General features: G+C 37.5%; 1 protein-coding gene across 1 annotated transcript in view; it reads right to left on the bottom strand.

Moving 5' to 3' along the window:
• The window catches only part of LOC122404513 (UNC93-like protein), a 79,776-nt gene that overhangs the window by 27,105 nt on the left and 27,982 nt on the right, over nt 1-24,689 (bottom strand). The window contains exons 2-3 of the mRNA XM_043408536.1: nt 23,791-24,521; nt 13,764-13,983 (exon numbers count right to left, since the gene is read on the bottom strand). Coding sequence (XP_043264471.1) covers nt 13,764-13,983; nt 23,791-24,505 — 935 coding nt within the window. The 5' untranslated portion in view covers nt 24,506-24,521. The remainder of the gene's footprint in view (nt 1-13,763; nt 13,984-23,790; nt 24,522-24,689) is intronic.

The following is a 24,689-nucleotide window of genomic DNA, read 5'->3' as shown; positions in this document are numbered from 1 at the left end:
GTAAAAGAAAAAAAGGCTTCGATAAACGGTTGTTAGCTCGCCGATGATCGACTCGGTGAAAAAAAGCTATTTTTACCGATTACGGAATTGATCGTCGAGTAACCGTTTAAATTGATTTAGTACCATAACGGATCGAGGTATTTAATTGGATATTAATCATTCCGCGAAATGGAATTCCAAGGGAATCGAGGGGGATAATGATACGCGAGGTGTTTCTTGCACGCTTCGCGACGGAGGGAATGCGAATCGCGCGAGCATCGATATTGCACAGGTGAATCGGCCAATAAATTGGATGCTCATCGAAGCGCAAAATGCCGGAAATCGAAAGTACGTCAAGTGTTCGTGGCACGAGATACGCACCTTTCTCTCCTGCGCCTTTAAACGTCCATACCTTGGGAGACAAAGGGGACGCAGGTATGTCTGGTACCGTCTCGTCTCTGTTCTCGTTCGTGTTTGTGTCTATGCAACGAACAACCACGTTGATAACGCGCGTGCATCGTGACAGAGGAAAACGACAATTTTTCTAACTGCTCCGGTATTATGCACTACGATTGTAGAACCTGACTACAATCATCAACGCGAGCTGCATATCTGGACGATCCTATGAATGAAGCTCGGGATCCACGGTAATACGGTACGCAACAGTTCAGGTTTACGTAATTCATAAAGGATCGTAAAATTTGCATTCTAACGATGCTTTTTTTTATTCGTTACGGGTGCAATACATTCATAAATATTCACGGCACGGAGCGCCATTTTACACATTCTACAATGTGTATTAAATTCTTTAAATGCCACCTTTCAAGAAATACAATGGTGGACATAAGAATTGGCAAACTTGGAAACCTGTTGGAAAAATTTGTTGCATCGCTTCTTTTTTGTACCTGTATTTACCTGTATTTATCTCATTTATCTGTACGCAAAGACAGAACGAAATTAATGAAACAGAAAACTTATAATTAGTCTGTTTTATCATTATCTGATATCTGAACAAACGAGTAAGACCTTCCACCAAATGTATTTATTCGGCCTAATTATCATTTTTGTGTCACTCGTAACATCACCAACACGTTACAGAAATGAATACAAGGTAAAGTGAGATAGAAAATGAAATTACAGAAACATTTCTGGTCACACGTTATATTTTCGGTAATGAATTTTTTTTCTCGAAAACGCATAGGATTTCGGGGGTGTGTCTATCCACCAAAAATGATTGTAATTGACCCCCGCAACCGAAAATAATTTTTTCAGAACGATTTGAAACTTTTTTTTCCCGTCGAAAAATTTCACACCTTCCTGAATTTTTTTCTAGAAAGTGGGTACGATTTCGGGGGTATGTGTATTCACAAAAAATGGTTGTATTTGACTCTAGAATCTAGAAATAATTTTTTTAGAACGATTCGAATTTTTTTTTTTCGCCGAAAAATGTATCCACGTTCCTGAATTTTTTTCTCGAAAGTGGGTAAGATTTCGGGGGTATGTCTATTCACCAAAAATGATTGTAATTGACCCCCGCAATAGAAAATAATTTTTCCAAAACGATTTGAAATATTTTAATTTTGCCGAAAAATTTGTCTAACTATTCGAATTTTTTTCTAGAAAGTGGGCAAGATTTCGGGGGTATGTCTAATGACAAAAATTGATTGTAATTGACCCCCATAACTGAAAATAATTTTTCCAGAACGATTTGAAATATTTTAATTTTGTCGAAAAATTTCAGCACCTACCCCTGTCGATTTTTCTTAATAATTCGTTTTTCATTTTTAATAATTTTGTTTGATACTCTACAGAAAACTTGTCTAATAGTTTTCTGTAGGTACCCATGAGCTCTACGTAAAAAAAAAGTTTCATGTAAATATATTCACTATTATAGGAGTTGTGGACGTTTGAATATTGGACCATTTTTATATGGTTTTTCTTATCTTGCGGGATCAAGGAACAACTTTTTCAATATTGTTAGAATTTCTATATATTCTCCACTAAAATACGCGTAGTTTGCATTTTGAAACATTAAAATCGTTCAATCCGTTCAGAAGTTATGATATTTTAAAGATTCGCACGAAATTTCAGGGAAGCATAATATTAGATTTTCGGTAAGGAATTTTTTTCTCGAAAATGGTTAGGGTAGCGGGGGTATGTGTATTCACCAAAAATGATTATAATTGACCTCTGTAATCAAAAATAATTTTTTCAAAACGATTTGAAATATTTTAATTTTGCCGAAAAATTGGTCTACCTATCCGAATTTTTTTCTCGAAAATGGTTAGGATTTCGGGGGTATGTATATTCTACAAAAGTAATTGTAATTGACCTCTGTAATCAAAAATAATTTTTTCAAAACGATTTGAAATATTTTAATTTTGCCGAAAAATTGGTCTACCTATCCGAATTTTTTTCTCGAAAGTGGATAAGATTTCGAGGTTATGTCTAATGACAAAAATTGATTGTAATTGACCTTCGCAACCGAAAATAATTTTTTCAGAACGATTTGAAATTTTTTTTTTCCGTCGAAAAATTTCACGCCTTTCCGAATTTTTGTCTAGAAAGTGGATAAGATTTCGGTGTATGTCTATTCACCAAAAATGATTGTAATTGACCTCTGTAACCAAAAATATTTTTTTTAGAACGATTTAAAATCGTTTAATTTTGCTAAAAAATTTGTGCACTAAATTTCGTATTTATTTTTAACGTTTAAGCGATACAGAAAATCTTGTAGCAGAATATGAAGAAAAATTCACTCAGAAAATAATTACAAAGTTGCGATCACAAAACAATATAACTCTAAAAAATTATGTTTTGCTATTTAACGATTACGATTTTGGAATACGAAACGAGAACCTTGAGACACGTCTTGGATTCTCAAGACTGTTCAGGAGGACACGGACTATTTTCTAAAAGAGTATCGAGCAAGGCTGAAAACTAACTAGTCGACTAATTGCACGGAACATGGATCCCGGGGGAAGTAGAAAATAGCCAAATGATTTGATAAAAAGCACACGATAACCTCTACGAAGCAATAAGAGTCAACTCTGAAAAAGGTTTGGCCCAATCAATACCACGAGCGTCCCAAGTGGACAATCTTTTTCAAAGGTTGGCCATTTAATAACAAAATGGAGAAATGGATTCAGTTGGTCTACGATCCAAGGGCGTTTACTTGTATAATAACATCGAAAGGAAGGATTGCTACGAATTTTCTTCCTTTCTTGACGTAGAAAATCGAGAGACCCCTTTTTCGATCCAGCATCTTCGTATCGTCGCCAGCGAATGTTCACGTATTCCCATTTATCTCCCGTTGACACATTAAATCACAGTTTCCACCGCGAATCCGGAGATTAGGCGATAGAAGTGTCGTCACCGTTTCGTGTTTGCCGTCCGGTATCTTTCGATCTAATGAAGCGGAAGGTCACACGCATTAATTATCAACGAGACGGTGGATGTATGCAAATTTACCTGCGGGTATGTATTTAGCAACGAGCGACGCGTACGCAGCGTTACAATAGAAAATGACCATTCTCGCGCGAGTCCAATATTTTCAGTAACAGCGTATCATTAAACGTTGCCAACGTCCGGATAAGCGATACGACGTCCTTGGGCCGGTAATATGTACTGTTATAAAAGGCACAAATAATGTCGCGGTTTCATTAACAGAGATTGGAAATGCAAATGACGGCGAAGAAACATTCCGCGGCCATATATCTCTCGTTTGAAAGACACAGCCGTACGAAATTCGCCCAGTGACGGGTCCATCAGGGTCAGAATGACAAATCTCTTAAACCATTCCGGAGACCAGCTCGTACGTTCGACTCGAATCGCTCGCTGAAAAGCATTCACTCGTCTGAATCGTTGGCGCCAGAGTATATATGTCTTCAGGAAATCCCACCGAGTAACGGGAATCATTTGGCTACCTCGAAAACTATTCGCATCAACGTCTCACGTTCCAGCTGGAGAGCCTGAACTTTCGTAAATCCTGTCGATAGCGTTGCATAGTACTTTTACGAATATTTCTAGCGTCGATTCTCCTGTTTTTGTCCTTCGATCGAGAAACCCTAGAATGCTTTGTCGTCTCTGTTAAGAAAAAGGACGAGTTTATTTCTCTGGCACTGGATAGGTGTACATTCATTGCCTGCTGAGAATGGTCGAGCTATAAATGTTTGAGTTTGTCTCGAATTATTTTTGCTTTTGTATAAATTCCTATTTTGTTCGGTTTTGTGTCTAAGTTTATTTTATATCCTGACCTCATCAACAGTCTCAAAATGGCCGCTGGAGAACTTGGACCGAACGACGAACGACAAATCGCGTGCAACAGTTTGTATTGTACTTACGAAATGTCCACGTTCAATTTGTGTGTTTTAGAAAAACCAGAGACAATATTTAACTTTCATTTTTGTAATTAGAGTCATGGCGGGAAGAATACATATTTGTCGTCGGTGTCGTCGTTCGCGGAGGCGGTTGTTTACAAAATATTCGCGGTTATCGAGCACAGTTTCCGCGTCGTGCGAAATAACCTGTTTGCGTTTACGTGAATTTGTTGCCGACGCACGCGATCGCGTTTAAATCGCGGACAAAAAGTATTCCCCATCCAATCGTCCTCTGTTTCACGATGAAATTTCTTACGCAAGCTACCTCGCGCTTTCTTTCTCTTTTTTCGTTTTTGCGTCATTTTCCTACGCGGAAGTGCAACTGCTACGTCAGAAGATCCGTTGGTCATCAAACTGTATCTATTTCGTTCGGTTCGAGCTCGAAATTTCAAATATTTGTCGAACAGAGAAGTGTACCTTTGAACATCTTAACTGGACTCGACTAGAAAAATAATTCTATATTTCCCGATACAAAATAATAAAATTGATTTGAAGATCTGAACAGCTAAAATTCGATTCTGTTCCAATGTGCGTCATCGTGAAATTTTTTTATGTAAACTGCTGCACGGTTTAGTTTGTTTGTGACTTGACTTTCGAATTTTGTAACAAGTCACTGTCCCTGATTCCCAGAAAAATGCAAATACCGTGTTAATTGCTATCCTTTCTCCGATTAAACATTTCTTTGGAACACTTCTGCGGGCAAAATATCGTTTTAACGCGTATAAGTTCAAATTACAATATTCATATAGAGTCTACTACCTACTACGTTACGCTACGGATATATTCTTCGATGTATAAAATTAAAAACGATTAATTCTTAATAATTTCACGTTGAAAGTTTATTTTTACCTTCTATTATACAGGGTGTTCGACCACCCAAAAAATTCCTGGGAAAAATTTTAATGGGGGATTCTAGAGGTCAAAATAAGACGAAAATCAAGAATACCAATTTGTTGATGGAGGCTTCGTTAAAAAGTTATTAACAATTACATGTAAAAATTTCAAATCGTTCTGGAAAAATTATTTTCAGTTGCGCAGGTCAATTACAAACATTTTTTATTATTACACATATCCCCGAAATCCTACGCACTTTCGAGAGAAAAATTCCTTACCGAAAATCTAACGTGAAATTTTATGCGAATCTTTAAAATGTCATAACTTCTGAACGGATTGGACGATTTTAATGTCTCAAAATGCAAACTACACGTATTTTAGTGGAGAATATATAGAAATTCTAACAATATTGAAAAAGTTGTTTCTTGATCCCGCAAAATAAGAAAAACCCCATAAAAATGGTACAATTTTCAAACGTCCACAACTCCTACAATAGTGAATATATTTACATGAAACTTTTTTTTGACGTAGAGCGCATGGGTACCTACAAAAAAGTATTAGATAAGTTTTCTGTATAGCATCAAACAAAATTATTAAAAATGAAAAACAAATTAATAAGAAAAATCGACCCAGGAAAGGTGCTGAAATTTTTCGGCGAAAAAAAAAATTTCAAATCGTTGTGAAAAAATTATTGTCGGTTGCGGAGGTCAATTACAATCAGTGTTTGTCATTAGACATACCCACGAAATCCTGCCTACTTTCGAGAAAAAAAATAGAGAAGGTGTGAAATTATTCGATAAAATTAAAAAATTACAAATCGTTGTGGAAAAATTATTTTCGGTTGCGGGGTTCGATTACAGTCATTTTTGGTGAATAGACATACCCCCGAAATCTTACGCATTTTCGAGAAAAAAATTCAATACGAGCGAAACTTTAAACGTTAATAACTTTTTAACAAAGCCTTCATCAATAAATTGGTATTCTTGATTTTTGTCTTATTTTGGCCTCTAGAACACCCTGTATTTATAGATTTGAACCTTGAAGAGAATCGTCGATGTGGGTCAACGTATCTGTCTTGTTACATGTATACATATATAATATGCTTCTGATAACACCCGATATACTATGAAAATAGGACAAACTAAATTGCCCGTCAAACGAAACGGAGACAATACAAATTTTCAAAAGTTAGATCAACGTGACACCGTTATTCTTTTAACGATTAAAAGCGGTAGTGTTTGAGAATTTTTATTAAATTTTGATTTGTTTTGAGACGAGATTAAATTTGTTGTCTCATATATTTGCCTACTGATAAGATCATCGATTTACCCAGCAAACAACGAATCCAGGGACTGTCAAATTATAGCTACGCGCGAATCAAGATTCGCCAGGTCAGCCTGAGCGATTAGTTCATCGCAAAAACTTCCACGAACCGTCAATTAATTTTTGTAACTTTTTTATTTCGAAGTACCAAGCCCGGAATGAATTACGTAATTTATCGGTGACGCGATTGCAAACTCCTAAAAAACCATTCCTTCTAATTCAAGATTTAATGTTGTATAAAAAGGTTCGTTCACACGTTCGTCTTCGTAGCTTGTAACAAATTCGAAAATAAAGCATACAAGTTTTATTCAAAGATACCAAATAAATCCTTTCGCAACACATTTAAGCTTCGTTTAATTATATTCGGTAATTCAGTAAGAAAAAAAAAATTTTGTTATGGTTTTAACCATGCTTCTAACAAAAAGCAAGAATTATATAAGAGTTGGAGCTTCGTAAGTTCGAGTTTGGATTCCTCGAAAATCAGATGACCAGCCACTTATAGCTCCACCGTGCAAAATGGAACAGGAATCGACCATCGAAGGATTCGTGGGTTTCGCGTACTGTTGGCTGTAACTATTTCGGTAAAAAACTAGTCTTTGGGAAAAGAAACGTTCGAATTTGGATTCCGCGAAAATCAGACGACGAGCCACTTCTAGCTCCGCGTATATAATTTTCGACCATGCAAAATGGAAGAGGAACCATCGAAGGATTCGTGGGTTTCGCGTACTGTGTTGGCTGTAACTGTTTCGAAAAAAAAACTGGTCTTTGGGAAAAGGAACGTTCGAATTTGGATTCCGCGAAAATCAGACGACGAGCCACTTCTAGCTCCGCGTATATAATTATCAACCGTGCAAAATGGAAGAGGAACCATCGAAGGATTCGTGGGTTTCGCGTACTGTGTTGGCTGTAACTGTTTCGAAAAAAACTGGTCTTTGGGAAAAGAAACACAATGGGCGAACAGTTTGCCAGCGACGGCGGCGCGTAGTCTTGGACGCGGAGACTTCAATGCCGGTAACAGCCAGAAATTTATCGGGTTTTAATAAGTACAAATTGCGGCGATTGCTTGCATAACCGCTGTGCTTCGATGCGTCCAGCGTCGGATGTACGCTATTTTGTAATCATGAGCAGAGCAATGTTTATAACGATTCCGAACGGTAGAAGGGGAGGGGATGTTGCGCGGATCTCGCGCGATACACGGTTATTAAGGCGCCGCGTTTCGTAATGCCCCTGGAAAAAACATCACTGTCTTTTTTCCTCGCTCTTTTTTTTTTTCTTCTTCCGTTAGTTGGGCGAGTTTTCAAGAAGCGCGTCGGGCACCGGAAGCTTCTGGAAACTCGATCCGACCGGGCTTCCCTCGACCGAGAAAGAATTTTTCCGCGAAAAAAACAAAACAAAACGAGTTCCGTTACGGGCGCGAAAGAGAAAAATCGTCGAATCGCTAATTTCGAAACCGTGAATAACGCTGTTCAAATACGAGACGAGATTCGACGTGTTTATTTGAAGAAAAAGCGAACATTTGTGAAAATATATTAACAAACTTATTACCGAAACGCTAACTAATTTATTCAAAACGCGAAACACGTTGTCAATCGATTTTCAATAGGCGTGTGTCAGGAGTTTATTATGAAAATAATTCTTTCTCGATGTACCAAAGCAAATAGAAAAATTAGTTTCAATTTATCCAATACTATACGCGAATTTTTGATACGAAAATCAAATATTTCAATTAGCGAAATGAAACGTACATTCCTGAAAGTGAAAATTAACGAAAAGGTGAGAGGCTCTGTTGTTGACACCTGCCTATCGAGAAGGTATGTATAATTTATTTGGCCGTGGGCAAATTTCAATAATGGAGGATCATCAACCTAAATAATTACGCTTCCCTCGTACATCTCGCTAAAACTTCAAACTTTTTGCCACTCCTTCGATGACGTCAACCATCGACTCCACACAAATTGATTTTTCGCTTTTTTCTTTGTACGAAATAGCCATTTCTGCTTGATCGATCGCTGCGCCTTTCAGACTCTTCGTTATGGAAGAATGATTTTATATTAATCGAATGACGGTAATTTTTTATAGAATTTTTTCCCTCTTAAATCCATGGAAGTGAAACGGTTTTGATCGATCGATTTCTGGCATAGTAACTTTGTTAACGTCCTGGTATTAATTCATCATGCTTCTTGTGCTTTTTAATGAATCCGTGGGATCGTTTGCATTTCCATACACGCTTGCAACGGTTCTAAAAATAGATGGATACGTTTCTTAATGAATCGAAACCTTGTCGGTTTACAATTTCTACCGATCGTTACAATTTCCACACGTTTTCCAATAATTCGCTTTCGAACAACGAAAATACTCGTCACGTGCTGTTCTGGTTCTTGTATCTCTCGGACATTTCCATAATATTTGCATTCCGCTAGATAAAATAAACACCGTGACGACTTTGGACTTTATCGCGACAAGCCTGCCGCGGAACACGTTGTGTGATTCACTGATCGACTGCACATTCACAAATTATCGATAATTGGTCTGATTTCGAATTTACAATTGCTGTTTGAATTGCTATCAATTTTGTACCGAGTTGTTTTAAATATTCTTTCTTCATGAATTAACTCCGGTTTAATCGATTATTCAACGCAATCGGTACAGTTACAACTGTCCGGTCTCTCAGCGTCGTATCCAGAAGCATAGCTCTGTGACCCATATATGGGTCATGGACAGTGAACGCGTTATAACTCTCACACTGAAAATTAAATTTTCCCCTTGACTTTTCGGTACAGTTACAATTGGACGAAAATTTGGTGGAAGATAAAAAATGATATAAATCAAACAAAAACAAAGAATTCGAAAATATCGTGTATTGCTTCCTGACTGTGAATGTAATTGCAAAAAAATAAATACAAAATTCAACGCAATTGGTGCAAGTTACAATTGGACAAAAATTTGGTGGAAGATAAAAAATGATGTAGATCGAACAAAAATGAAGAATTCGAAAACATCGTGCATTACTTCCCGACTGTGAATGTAATTGCAAAAAAATAAATACAATATTCAACGCAATTGGTACAAGTTACAAGTGGACGAAAATTTGGTGGAAGATAAAAAATGATATAAATCAAACAAAAAGAAAGAATTCGAAAACATCGTGTATTACTTCCTGACTGTGAATGTAATTGCAAAAAAAGAAATACAATATTCAACGTAATTGGTGCAGTCACAATTGGACGAAAATTTGGTGGAAGATAAAAAATGATATAAATCAAACAAAAACAAAGAATTCGAAAACATCGTGTATTACTTCCCGACTATGAATGTAATTGCAAAAAAAGAAATACAATATTCAACGCAATTGGTACAAGTTACAAGTGGACAAAAATTTGGTGGAAGATAAAAAATGATATAAATCAAACAAAAACAAAGAATTCGAAAACATCGTGTATTACTTCCCGACTGTGAATGTAATTGCAAGAAAGAAATAGAAAAACGAGAACGGACTGCATAAAAAGATTATGTCCTTTCACGTCATATCGCGAGTATGGAGAAACTGGTCGATGCTTGTCGATGTTTAATTTAACAAATGAAACGGAACGTTTAATTTACCCAAGGCTGGACATAAATTAATAATTACGACTCAATGTCATTATCGGCCAAAGGTGTGACCGGCCTTTCGAAGCACGCAGGAAGGCCTTTGTTTACTTTGAACGAAAACAAAACACTTCGATTCCGGGACCAAAAATTTTTTTTGAAACTACGAACGCGTATAAATTTTGCAGAGAAATAAATATCGTGCAGTGTGAAATCGTGGACACGTTTTATGCCAACGATATGAGAATACCAATAGAAATAGATAAAATGTCTGCCTGAAAATAGCATAACTACTCGCGTCAGTGTTCCATTCACGCGTCCATAAAATATGATCGTCGTTATAGTTCGCTTTGTCTCTATTTACATTCCTCGTTACAGTTACAATGGGAAATGCAAAACGCTTTCGATAAAGAAGTATTCGTATAATCGATCGAACGAGATAAAAATAAAGAAACCTCAGCATAAATTGAAGGAGAATTCTCTTTTTAAGAACTAGAAAATTTTTATAAGCACGTGTCTTAAAACAGGGGACGAAGTTTGGCATATGAGGTGACAGTTACGATAAACACGCGTACGAGAATGTTGGGAACAATATCTCTGTTCTAACAATAATATGATCGTCGTTATAGTTCGCCTCGTTTCTATTTACATTCCTCGTTACAGTTACAATGGGAAATGCAAAACGCTTTCGATAAAGAAGTATTCGTATAATCGATCGAACGAGATAAAAATAAAGAAACCTCAGCATAAATTCAAGGAGAATTCTCTTTTTAAGAACTAGAAAATTTTTATAAGCACGTGTCTTAAAACAGGGGACGAAGTTTGGCATATGAGGTGACAGTTACGATAAACACGCGTACGAGAATGTTGGGAACAATATCTCTGTTCTAACAATAATATGATCGTCGTTATAGTTCGCCTCGTTTCTATTTACATTCCTCGTTACAGTTACAATGGGAAATGCAAAACGCTTTCGATAAAGAAGTATTCGTATAATCGATCGAACGAGATAAAAATAAAGAAACCTCAGCATAAATTCAAGGAGAATTCTCTTTTTAAGAACTAGAAAATTTTTATAAGCACGTGTCTTAAAACAGGGGACGAAGTTTGGCATATGAGGTGACAGTTACGATAAACACGCGTACGAGAATGCTGGGAACAATATCTCTGTTCTAACAATAATATGATCGTCGTTATAGTTCGCCTCGTTTCTATTTACATTCCTCGTTACAGTTACAATGGGAAATGCAAAACGCTTTCGATAAAGAAGTATTCGTATAATCGATCGAACGAGATAAAAATAAAGAAACCTCAGCATAAATTCAAGGAGAATTCTCTTTTTAAGAACTAGAAAATTTTTATAAGCACGTGTCTTAAAACAGGGGACGAAGTTTGGCATATGAGGTGACAGTTACGATAAACACGCGTACGAGAATGTTGGGAACAATATCTTTGTTCTAACAATAATATGATCGTCGTTATAGTTCGCTTTGTCTCTATTTACATTCCTCGTTACAGTTACATTTGAAACCTCAGCATAAATTCAAGGAGAATTCTCTTTTTAAGAACTAGAAAATTTTTATAAGCACGTGTCTTAGAACAGGGGACGAAGTTTGGCATATGAAGTGACAGTTACGATAAACACGCGTACGAGAATGTTGGGAACAATAACATTTCGTTCGAGGAGAGATTTATATTCCCGCCATCGAGCGTTACTTTGCTCACGCGTGACAAAACAGAAAAAGAAAAGCGGTCTCGAAGTTGTTACTGAATATGCATGCGGATGCAAGGTTGGCGAACGAGTTGTCAGTTGTTGTACTTATGTGGCATAAATTTTATGATTTTTCAGCTGGGTCGAACCTGCTGTAAATATGCACATTTCCTCGGATCTTGAAATAAAGACTCGCGATTATAGACACTCGTTCGCGCATGTTCGTTATAAACTTTTTTCAATCGCGCCTCGATTAAGTAACCACTTTTTTCTCCTGCATGTTTACAACGTAATTGTGCACGTTCTGCAGCTGTTCGACTTTTACTAAATCAATTTTTTCAGGAAGTTCGACAGTCGAACAGTGACCGTATGGAAATATACACACAGCGTCACTTATATCTCATAATTTGCAAATACGACGCATGTGCGTGGCTAATATTTGGAAATGTAAATGAGAAGTGTAAACATATGTAAAACGATGAATGGGTTGAAATTGACGTCTTAATACGGTGAAATTAAAAGGTCGTATCTATGAAGGATCCTCTATCAGAATTCTAAGTGGAATGACGATAGTAAATACAAACTTCTGTTAACGAATAACTATACACGATGGTTCCCAATGATTGTTCGTTTTTAGTTGAAATTATTTGAAATAACTTTCGAGGTACGTTGACATCCAGGAGTCTGAAGTTTTTTTTAAATAATAAATAGCAGATTCGTCTGTTTTAAGGAGTCTCCAAAAATCTGAGACAACGATATTGAATATTGACATTGAAACGAAGTGATTTCGAAGGATAACCTCGCGAAGGAGTCCTCGAGCTTATGATAATTTAACGCTAAAGTCGTTTTTCACGGATTATTGATGGATTATTGTTATCGATGGGTTTTCGCGATGTTTTTGCAATAAAATCGAATAGACACGCGTTGCAAGAATGAATTCCTATGAATTGACGCGATTACGTTTTAATACACACAAAAATGTCGTGTGTGCTCCGTTTAAAAAATACACAGTGTAACGCGGTATAAGTGTAAATTTTGTAACAAAGAAAAGTGCTTCGAACGATATCACGCTTTGAAACATTTTTAAATTTTTGATTTTCTTAGCTTTTCATCTCTGACAAGTTATTTTTATTTTTTTAAAGAAATTGATTTTCAAAGAGAAACTAAAAGTTTCGTTTAAAAACTGCAGCTATTTTATGCAGAAGAAATTAAAAAATTGACGCTGCTTTGAAACGTTCGAAATACTTAGAATACTGTTATTCGTTCGTTTATGGATTTCGAAAGGGAATATTTTGGTGTACGTAGGCATAATCTAACAAAAATGAAGCGAAGTGACAGAGAGCCACACGTAATAGCAGCATAATAACGAATAATGACGGTAATTTTCTCTTATTATAGAATTATGGATAATGTGCACGTCAGTGACACTGGAAATTCAGGAAGTAAGTAAATTTGATCGGAGTACAAGTTAGCTTTGTTACAGATACGAGTATCGGTACGAAATAACCGTGTGGTTATGCAAATTTGGGACGTCGAAATTGATGTCGTGCAAAATATCGGAAACATTCAGAGAAGATTCGAAGACAATCTGTACAACGAGTCTGAAATAATACTTGATAAATTCCTGAACGGAAAAACACGTCCAGGATCGAACAGTATTTCATCGAACGCTGTATTGATCTAGCGCTGGGAATTATCAACCGCTGGATAACTAAAAAGTAATTTTTCTCGATGTAAACCGTACGTACGCCTTTGTCGGAGGAATTTCTCCTTTCATGGCCGCGCTGCGCCTCGTAACGCACGTAGGAATGCCACAATGTATAAATAAAGCAATAAATACGATTATTACGAGCTGCAGCCGACATTTGTAACCAGTATTAATCACCGGTGCCGAGCGAATTGAGGAATTAAAGGTCAGCCGCGTAGTGGCGCGTAAAATGCAAACAACTCACCTCGAGAGAGGATCGACGAAGAGGGCGACGATTATTACCGCGACGATTACGCAAGTCAGATAGATCGCTGAAATTTCGTAGATCTCGGACTCCGGTGGACGTTCCAGGTTGTCGTGGCCTCCGTTCCCAAGGACGCAGAAATCAGCGCCGCAGAGCTTGATCTTGTTATAATTGGTGGTGCTGTTCCCTCCGGTGCTGCCGAACTCCCCCTCGCTGAGCACTTTTCAGATTCAAACAGAAACGAACACAGATTTTATTAACACCAGATTGCCCAAGCAAGTCATTTTCACTGCTTTTTAAACTCAATTAGAAAAACAATTATGTATATAATGACACAATTATTATGTGCTAGAGTCGTCAAAAGAATATTAGATTATTTTTCGTGGTTTTCATTTTATTTCAATTAAAAATTCTATCGTTTTTAATGGAAAACCTGTTGTCAAGATCATGAATAGTCATTTAACACTGGATTGCCCAAGCAAGTCATTTTGACTGCTTTTTAATTTCAATTAGAAAAACAATTATACTTGATAAGCTGCAGTTTCTCAATAAGCTAAAGTAGTACTTGTTAGTCGAATCCTTATGCAGTGTTACTTGTTCCAACAAGTTGTTTATTTTATTTCTTTTGCACCCTAAATTCATAATATTAAAACCTAATATTAAAAATTAATTTTAAACAAATTTCTTTACACATTAGTGATTCTTTCACGATGCAATAATTTTGACTGCTTTTGGGCAATATAGGTATATACCAAGTTTCAGTCTTTCATAAATGTTGACCCTTTGCACCCCTACATCGAGTGCGACTCGATATTTTTTCAAATTCGAACCAAAGATGTATCATACGCTTGCAAAATTAGAAAACACAACAATAGTGTAAATAAAACAGATATTTGATTGAATTTGTTTGTTCCTCTATTCGTTCAAATTGCCCTATTTTTCAGTAAATTTCAAATAAAACATTTAAAAGCGTTGAAAAGCTGCTGGTAACAAAATTCAAATATAATTCGGAATGCAAAGGGTTAAGAAACTAAAACCAATGGTTAGGGGGACCAGGCAGTCCGGAGCCATTTTGTAAGGGTTTAGGAATAAATAATTTCTTTTTTAAATGTATACGAACTCAAATTTCTTATTGCAAAATCTTGTAAAACAACCATGTATTTTACCTCTTCTCAATGCTTGGGGTTTTAAAAATGATTCCCGCTAAAATATTCAAGTAAAATTCGCAAAAAGGACAAAGTTACAGAAGATTTAGTAGATGTAGAAAATGCAATATGCATAACGCTTGAAACTTGAAACTAACTGCCCTTTACTTCGAGACATTCGTTTGAAACTCTTTTGTCATTTCTGTTGTGGTTAAATTTCCATATAAAATAGAGAAGTATTTGGATCGAAATAGCTATATGAATCGAGAGTATTTAGTCTGGAACGATAAGTGGTGTCAATGAAATATATCAATACACGACTAAAGTGGTCCAATTAAGAAACTAACTAAAGTGGTCCAATTAAAAATAGCAAACGTGTGATAAAGATTAGGGATATTTGAGAATCGTGAAGTAGAACCAAAACTGACGAGAAATCCCGAAAAACCAAGGAATTTCTCGACGGTAAATAGAATGATTTCAGACCGCCGGTTACTTTCGAAAGTTTCGTTTGTCTTTGCAAAACAATGACTTTTTTTTCGTTTGCCGGGTCTCGTTTCACGCTGCAGGTGTAATCGACGTACCGCAACAAAAAAAAAAGAGAATTCCTCGGTTCGCGACACGAAACGAGCATTTCTATTCGCGTCGCGTTGCGAAATCTTTCGTCGATCCGATAATTAAAGATCCTCGACGAAATAATTTATTCGAAAGTCCTGGAAATATGGAATCAAGAGTGGTTAGAGTTCAAACGTACAACTCTTCGTGATGTAAGAGAAAATATACTTTCAAATAACTCACCGGTTACTCCGCGTAGAAGGGAACGAATCTTAAGGATCGCGTATGATCGAGTGTTCTATAATAACGCCATACAGCCGACCAGTATTCAATTTTTCATTGTTATATTTAAAATTCTTTTTAAGTGGAGGAAATCAGATTCTTAGCGTCTTTGAATATTTGGTTATAAACGCTGTAAAAAACTTCGTAGTCTCCTTTTGTGTACTTAGTGTCTGTATTTGTATTCCTTTCTTTCTTCGTAAAGAGTGTTCACCCGTTAAATAAATAAAAAAATTAGGAAAAAACAGTGAGATCGTAACACATTCATTGTAGTTCTTATCGATCTAAGTGGCTTCGAATCTGATGTCATTCTACCGATGTGTTCAATGTGTCATGGCCGCGTCCATTATCGTTTGCGCAGTAGGCTGCGCGGGAGGCAGAAAATTGACCAGCGCGACGTTTCCCGCCGAAAGAAAGAAAATAGTAAGGAAATCGTGGTTAAAATCGCTTCGCGACGAGGCTCTCTCTTTATTCGCGAACGATCTCGTTTCACGAATACGCAGATGCCGAGCTAAGTACCGATTACACGCCGCTGATACAAAACGTATCGACATTCTGGCGTCCATGTTGGCCAATCAGCGAGCGCGGTCATCGGACAGCGAACGACAGGAACTTTCACCGGAGCGTCGTTGATAATATCATAGTATGTTTACAATGTCTACCACCCAATCGTTTCCGATTGTCCGCGAGTCCTACTTATCGGGTGTATAATATTATTCGACCGATTACGCGACTCTGCGCGCAATTTTCTCGATCGAAGGCAGTCGAGAGACATTCGAAACGCACCGGTACAGCCATTAAAACGTTTCGATAACTTCCTCGACGATTTAGCAACGAGCGTTTCGCGGATTCACAGCGAAATTGTCGTGTCGATACGTACCGGCGAGAAAATGGGGAACGATCGAAGGAAAAAGAAAAAAGTGACGCCTTTCGAAAGCGAGTTATTCCAATTAAAAGTAGACCGCGAAGGCGAGACGAGTAATTTAATACTACGTACGTACGTATTATCCGCGTGTAATTGCTTGCCGATAATTATGTATATATATATTCGTAAAAAATTAGCGAATCAATTATGAAAATTATAAGGCATTATCCCAGAGATGGTGATATTCCACTAGTTCTTTCCAATAATTTTTAATATTTTTTTTAAGGCTTGAAATTTCACGAAATACCGAACGTCTCGTCCTTGCAAATCCTAACCTCGATTCTTTACCATCTAACCATATTATTTTGTTGTAGACGTACAACTGTATCGTATCTTTTTGTCCGCGTGCGTAGACGTCGATGTTTAGAATGTACAATGCATACACGGTACAACGGTTCAGCGAGTGAAAGAATCGACTTGGCTGGAGGAAGAGGTTCAAGAAACGAGATCCCCCACTCCCTCGACTCTGTCAATACTTTCATTGAATGCTGTCATACTCCGATCTGCTGGGCCAACCGGTAAGAGGTGGAAGAATTGCCCTCGTCGACCGGCGTTCCTACCAAGCCGATTCTTTCTCCGTATCATAATTAGCCGAAGTATCTAATCAGCTTGTTTACGATCGTTTTACACTATCTGGAAAAATAGATTGTTATTATTCGCGTTAAAGAGCTGTGCCGGTCAACGGATGTCCCGATTAACCGGAACGCACCGTACACCGACACTTTCCGTATTTACTTCTTCCGTTTCGAGCATTAAATTTCTCTTACCGCGCTTCGTAAAGTATTGTCGGTCGGGGAATAAGTTCGTAGCGTTTTTATATTTTCTTTTGTTTGGAACGATTCTTTGCTGTTCGACAAAGTGTATAATGTTCGTTCGATAGAGCTTTAAAATTGAAATATATTCGATATATTTCAATTTTGTTACCAGCAGCTCCCAAGAAAAAAAAAATTATTAATAATTATGTATAATTTTCAGTTTTATAATTAAAATTGACTACAGTGATGTCTTAAAATGAAACAATAAAATTCTTATGAAATAGCCTTATGGTATAAAAAAAAGTTATTTAATAAGAAAAGTTGATTTTTAGTTGGATAATAAAAATTGACTATAGTGATATCTTGAAAGGAAATGACTCGATCGAGTCAAGTGTTTTATTTGAAATTTACCTGTTAAAATATCTGTTTTATTTACACTGTTGTTGCATTTTCTAACTTTCAAGATATCTCTTTGGTTTGGACTTGAAAAAATGTCGACTGGAACTCGACAAAGGAGTTCCTCGGATAAAAATTGATGTCGAATCACACTCGATATAGGAGTGCAAAGGGTTAAGGCAACATTCAGGCGATTACGACGCATGCAACATGAAATCGACGTTATGTAGACACTTGACACGTGTATTTGCTACACATTCATCTGTTTCCTTTACGAAATAAAGAAACGCGGGATTATTTGATATTGTTTTGTCGAATGGACAAGATTGAACATGTCGAGCAAAACAGTTAATGAGAAGTAGCATGCTACAGGTCGCGTAGTGTCACCGAACGACACGTGGCGTGTCACGAGTCGCATAGTGTTGCCTCGGTGGAATCATACCTTTGCAGAACAGAGAGAGTCCGGGAAAGTAAGCGCGACATCGTCGAGACGCGAAGCTGGGGGGCCGTGTGGGGGAGCAACCAACATGTCGGAAGAGCCGCTTTTCGCGGAGGAAGCTCCGAACGATCGAAGCGTACGAATGGTAGAAAACGGTTAAAACGCGTATTACCGCCACGCCGTATCGGAGAATGCGTACGAGGTGGTACGGAAACCGACTATCGCGAGTTTATACCGGATAAATCTTGTTTCTTCCCGCGTGCGAAGCTGTGCTCTCCGTCTTTGTCGCTCACGCCGTTACGGTGTTTCCCCGTCTTTCTACGCGAGTTCTCCCCGGCCAGCGTTGTCAGTCAGACACGCTCGAAGCCCGACAAGTGTCCGTGAGGAACGGCCACCACGCGTCTTAAACCGGCTCCCGTGCATTCGATATTCGCCCGAACTGCCGAATAACGAACGCGGGAGCAACGTTCCGCGACCATGGGACTAATTTTCTACCCGTAAAACGTAACAAAGTTGTCAGCGACGGCTTAGTTTTTAAGGGACGTCGAGGGCAATTAGCTCGACGATGTTTCGTTTTCAAACGATTTATGATTGGAACTTAAGAGGGATGGTTGCAAGGACACGATCCAGACGCCCGTCGATGGCTGGTGACTCGAAGTGCCTTCTGGTAAGAGGACTAAGCTTCACCTCTTGCCACTTACCCCGGAACCGGGACTGAGTAGAGTTGTTCTTGCAAAATATCTAACAAAGTTTATCCCCGAATGAGCCTCTTACTTTATACCACAGAAATGAAATCTTCAAAATGGGCCTTCGTTTTCGAGATATTTTTATTTCAAGTTCTATACGCGTCTAGCGAATGAATTATTTAACGAATTTCGGGCGGCTCGAGTTGTGGGTGAGTCGGTACTACTGTTGTTATTAATTGTAATAGAACAATTATTCATTTTTGTATTCAGTATTGATCTAATAATTTTAATTAGAGAGGGCCAATTGACTGTGAAATAAGGAGATCAGGAAACTAACTTATCTTTCAGATAATTTTTTATCGTAACTACGAATATGCTTTTAAAAATCGAAATTTCTGTTATCGAATTCAGAGTCCGTTTTTATCGGTTTCGTTTAGCAAAAATAGTTCTCATAAAGTGGGTGTTTAAATTATTATTTTTACACAAATTTCGTACCGCTTTCGATTATTTAAGTACCTGTATTTACATCGAAGATAAAACTTGTTACTAACAATTAATGTCGCCATTACCACGATAACAGCAATATACGCGCGATTTACAAGGATCATCGTATCGAATTATTTTACAAACTGTTGAATAAATAGTAGATTGCTTATCTGCACGAATAGTCCGTGAGAGTGGTTCTTGACGTTTTGTTCAGGAATTGATAGGATCGATTTTAGGCACGCGCCGTGCAGCAGCGCCGGGTTATTACTGCTCTCGACAGGGGAAAGACCAAATGTTTGGCCCGACTGTCTGACCGCGCACGCGTTATTACCGCTACGCATCGTCTGTCGCAACGCTTGTTTACGAAGCGTCGCGAAGCAGCATTTCACGATCGTTTCTCGCGTTTCGTGGGACCAGGCCGTGTATCGATATGATAATCGTCGCCAAATTTACGACACGCGCGGTGATATTGACACCGATCCCGCGTCCTCGAGCTGCTTTTCTACGAATGATCGTCTATTTAGACTTTAGACCAGTGGTTCTTAATCCTTTTAGTGCCGAACGACGGTATATCGTTGCGTGTCTCAATGAAACTTTTTTCTGAAGTGGAGCTCATAGGTGCCTACAAAAAAGTATTAGACAACTTTTCCGTAGCGCGTCAAACAAAATTATTAAAACATCAAAAACGAATTTCTAAGAAAATCGAAAGTGGGTAGGTACTGAAATTTTCAAATCGTTCTGAAAAAATTATTTTTGGCCGTGGGGATCAATTACAATCATTTTTGGTGAAGAGACATACCCTCGAAATCCTAACCAGTTTCGAGAAAAAAATTCGAGAAGGTGTAACATTTTTCGATAAAATTAAAAAATTTCAAATCGTTCTGGAAAAAATATTTTTGGTTACAGGGGTCAATTATAATCATTTTTGGTGAATACACATACCCCCGAAATCCTACGCATTTTCGAGAAAAAAATTCGAGTAGGTACTGAACTTTTTAGATGAAATTAAAATATTTAAAATCACATTAAAAAAATTATATTTAGTTACAGGGGTCAATTACAATCATTTTTTATCATTACACATACCACCGAATTCCTACGCATTTTCGAGAAAAAAAATCTAATTAGGAGCCTAAATTTTTCGACGAAAAAAAAATTTCAAATCCTTCTCAAAAAATTATTTTCGGTTTCGAGGGTCAACTACAATCAGTTTTTGTCATTAGACATACCCACGAAATCCTGCCCACTTTCGAGAAAAAAAATAGAGAAGGTGTGAAATTATTCGACAAAATTAAAAAATTACAAATCGTTGTGACAAAAAATTACTAAACACTAAAAGGGTTGACCTGCATAAACAGACATCCGGGGAACCGCGAATTTGAATTCACCGCGTAGAAATTTTAACTATATTCTCGTTGGTAAAAATTTGTCAAAATTCGAGCAATTCAGGATCTTCAACAATGATTCAACCAATATTCAAGGACACTATTTTGAGGATCATCACATATAGAAATGGCTTAACAAGTTCCAATAGACTCTGCCAAAAAGGTTAAGAACCACTGCTTTAAACGATCACCTCAATGTCGAGATTTTTCACCCAAAGTGGCTCGTTTGCATGGATCTGTTGCCTGAACATTTGCATTTTAAGCGTTTCTTTCGTGGAACCTACGAGCACCTATCCTAAATGTGGTTCGAATTAATTTACGACCAATGTGTAACTTTCGTTGGAAGTTCGAGGTTTCAAAAATTATGAAATGATATGGAGAAATAATTTTGATAAATACTGCGTCTTCAGCGCGTAGTATCGTTTTTGCTGAATACTTCGTATAGCACGCTGCTAGTCTTGATTGAATGCCTTCCACGGAACGACACATCCCTTTGAGCATGTAATTCTCTAATTATTATGAGCAGTTTAGATGCCAATATCCAAGGCGAAGGCACTTAATACGCTCACCTTGAACAACGTATAAACCACACGTTGTATGAAAGATTGTTATATGGAGAAGCAACCATTGCACAGTGCGTCTTCTTTTTTTTCATAGACGAAGACGTCTCGGATGTTCGAAGGTCAACTTATTTTCAAATGGAATGTCACACAGTTCATAATAGAATCTTATAGAACGATTAATTCTAAGTAAGAACGCGTTAACCGATATTGACTTTGAACGTAACAGTCAACGAGATATTTTGCTACGTTTACCGATAATTTGATCCGCGTAACATCGAGTTAAAAAAATTCTATATCATCGAACATTTCAATAAAACAGCTGTGTTTACCTTGCAATGTTTATCGACGCGAGTAATGTTGCCTCACTGTGATCGTCTATTATGTTCGTGATTCAATATCGAAGATATCTGTTTTATCGAAATTTTTGATACCAGTAAATTACAAATTTTATAACACAATTCAACTTTTAAATTTTGGCATAACAAATGTGATATTCTATTTATTAAAAAAATACGATGTTTATCTTCAAATCTTTGAAACGCCATTGCCTATGAAAAAAAATTTTCATTCTTCTATTTTCGAGGAAATAATATTTAAAAAATAAATGTTTGCTTATTCCCGTAGAAATTATTGTTTTCTTTCCAGTTCCATATAAGTTTCCTTACGATACAACAATTGACGTTGATACAGGTGAAAAATGGCCTTTAAAATATTTTTGGTTCTTGTAAAATAATTGCACAGCTGCCGCCTACGCTGTGTTAACAAAATGTAAATTGATACGCGGGCTAAAATTATATTAATAATGCCTGCTCTGTAACGTCTATATAAATCAAATTGTAACTTTGTGGCTGTTCAATTTTTATCAAATTATACATTTAACAAATTCTTTTATTCTATGGAATGTAAGGGAAAATGGTGTATTCGTGGCAGAGAGTATTATAAACATGGAAAGAGAGGCACTAAATATTCTACTAAAACTAATTATTCTTATTATTAAATAACTTTTTTTTATACCATAAGACTATTTCATAAGAATTTAATTGTATTCCATTTTAAGATATCACTATAGTCAATTTTTACTATAAAACTAAAAATCAAATACAATTATTAATAGTTTTCACTGGATATATGAAAATTATTCTTATTATTAAATAACTTTTTTCTATACCATAAGACTATTTCATAAGAATTTCATTGTATTTCATTTTAAGTTATCACTATAGTTAATTTTGTACTATAAAACTAATAATCAAATACAATTATTAGTAATTTTCATTGGATATATGAAAATTATTCTTATTATTAAATAACTTTATACCATAAGGCTATTTCATATTGAAACAATTTTGAACACGATTGAACACGTTAGTAAAGAGCCGAAGAATTTAAAAATATATGTAGCAAGATCCATAAAGATACTGGTGAGATTAAACTGTGGAATGGTATGGCACGTGTTAAGGGAACGTACGGGTGCAGAGAGACCAGAGAGATGGAAGAATTGTTGGACGAAAGTAGGGGAAGGGTATCAACTTAATGGCGAGAGAAAGGAAGACAAAGGAAAACGTGTGAGGTGCGGAACAATGGAAGGATGAATATGCTTAAGGTTCTCATTGTAAACGTCGTGTCGATGATGTTAACCTCCTTGGGGGAAATTGGCACATACGTGCACGATTAGTTTTCAAGTTGTGGCGCCACCAGATGGCGCTCTCGTCTCTCTCACAAGCGCTCGACCGACTATCCAATATCAGAGCCCTGAATTCCTCTGTCTAGCAAACGCGACATGTTTTGAATCTAATAATACAGGCACGATCGCCTAGAAATTTGCCAATTCGTCGATAAAATATCTGATCCCTGAATAAGTGTAAAAAAGGAGGAACAGATAAAAGGCTACCTGTTGGGAATTCCAACAGTTATTAGCATACCTCTCGTTTAGTCAATGTTATTTTAAATTACTCAATTAGCTATTTGGCAAGTAGCTCATGGTGCAAAGAAAATGTCTATATGATAAACCCGTTAAGCACCGTACTTTAACATTGTACCACCCTTAGTGGGCGGGATTTCGAATATCTGAGGGATGAACAGGGGCTCGATTGGATGCACAATGTCTCCACCTATTTTGGAATCTGTATATATTCGTGGGACATAGAACTCTCCAAATTAGATAAACGAGGTTTTTGAAAGCTTCCCCTCGAGCCCTAATCCAAGGAAAATCACAATATCCTCATAAACATTCCGAGAACCTAACAAACATTTTCAAGTGCAGAGGAAACATGAAAACGAGTAAAAAAAAAAATCTTAATCTTAAGAACTCCATAAGAATCGAGTGAAGAACATTGAAAATTAAACTGTTAACACATATGCATATAATTGTAAATAAATTCAAGTATTAGTAAATAGTATTGAACTTTCTATTTACCTAAAGACGAGATCAGGTTGCCCCAGAGTTCGGCGGTCTGCCAGGCGAGGAAGAAGAACCCGAAGAATCTGACGACGATGGCGTCCACGGGTTGGTCGGTGAGCTTCGCGTAAACGCCGCCGACTTGCGTGAGGTAGGTGGCTTGTGCTGCCCACATGGGTGCCGCGCCAAGGCCCAGAAGTACACCGGCTGGTACCAGGGTGTAAAATTTCGGATAGAACTGGGATCCGATGTACGGGGCGTAACACAGCATAGAGACACACAGCGTCCATTTAACGGTGAGCCTCTTGATAACGAAGGTAGGCACGAAGATGCAGGAGAGCACCAGCGCCGCGTATATCGCCGATAGAGACACAGTACCCAAACCATCACTAGCGTTTATAGACGACTGAAGGTTCGCCGTGCCTTGAAACGCAGTAAACTGCACCATAAAAGCTATCGAGACGGTACTAATGTTCTTTAAGATCCGCCATTTCTCGCCGCGCGAAAGCTTGAACTTCCTGGACTGGGTGTCGTCGTCCGTGGACGACAACTGTGGCGGTTTCTGCGGCTCCGGGGGTATACCGTCGGTGCCATCGTCTTTGTAACCCTCGTTCCTGTAACCGACCCCACTCACGGTCACCGTGTACACGGTTCCGTCACCACCGCCGCCGCCGCCATCTCCGCCGCCCCCGCCACCCACACTTCTGGTACCGTCGTGTTGTGAAGTTACCATTCTACGTGACTGCTACCTGCAACATATCAACCACCAATCGATTACTAATCTTTTCGTTTCATCGTTCAACCCTTTGCACTACGAATTGTGTTTGAATTTTGTTACCAGCAGCTTCCGACACTTCCAAGTGTTTTATTTGAAACTAGCATGCCCCATCTCGGCTTCGCCCGACCTTGTGCAAAAG

Source organism: Colletes gigas, unplaced genomic scaffold (genome assembly GCF_013123115.1).
Source record: "Colletes gigas isolate AHSC1104 unplaced genomic scaffold, ASM1312311v1 Colletes_gigas_Sc00003, whole genome shotgun sequence".
Taxonomy (NCBI): Eukaryota; Metazoa; Arthropoda; class Insecta; order Hymenoptera; family Colletidae; genus Colletes; species Colletes gigas.
This window is presented reverse-complemented; position numbering and strand designations above follow the sequence as displayed.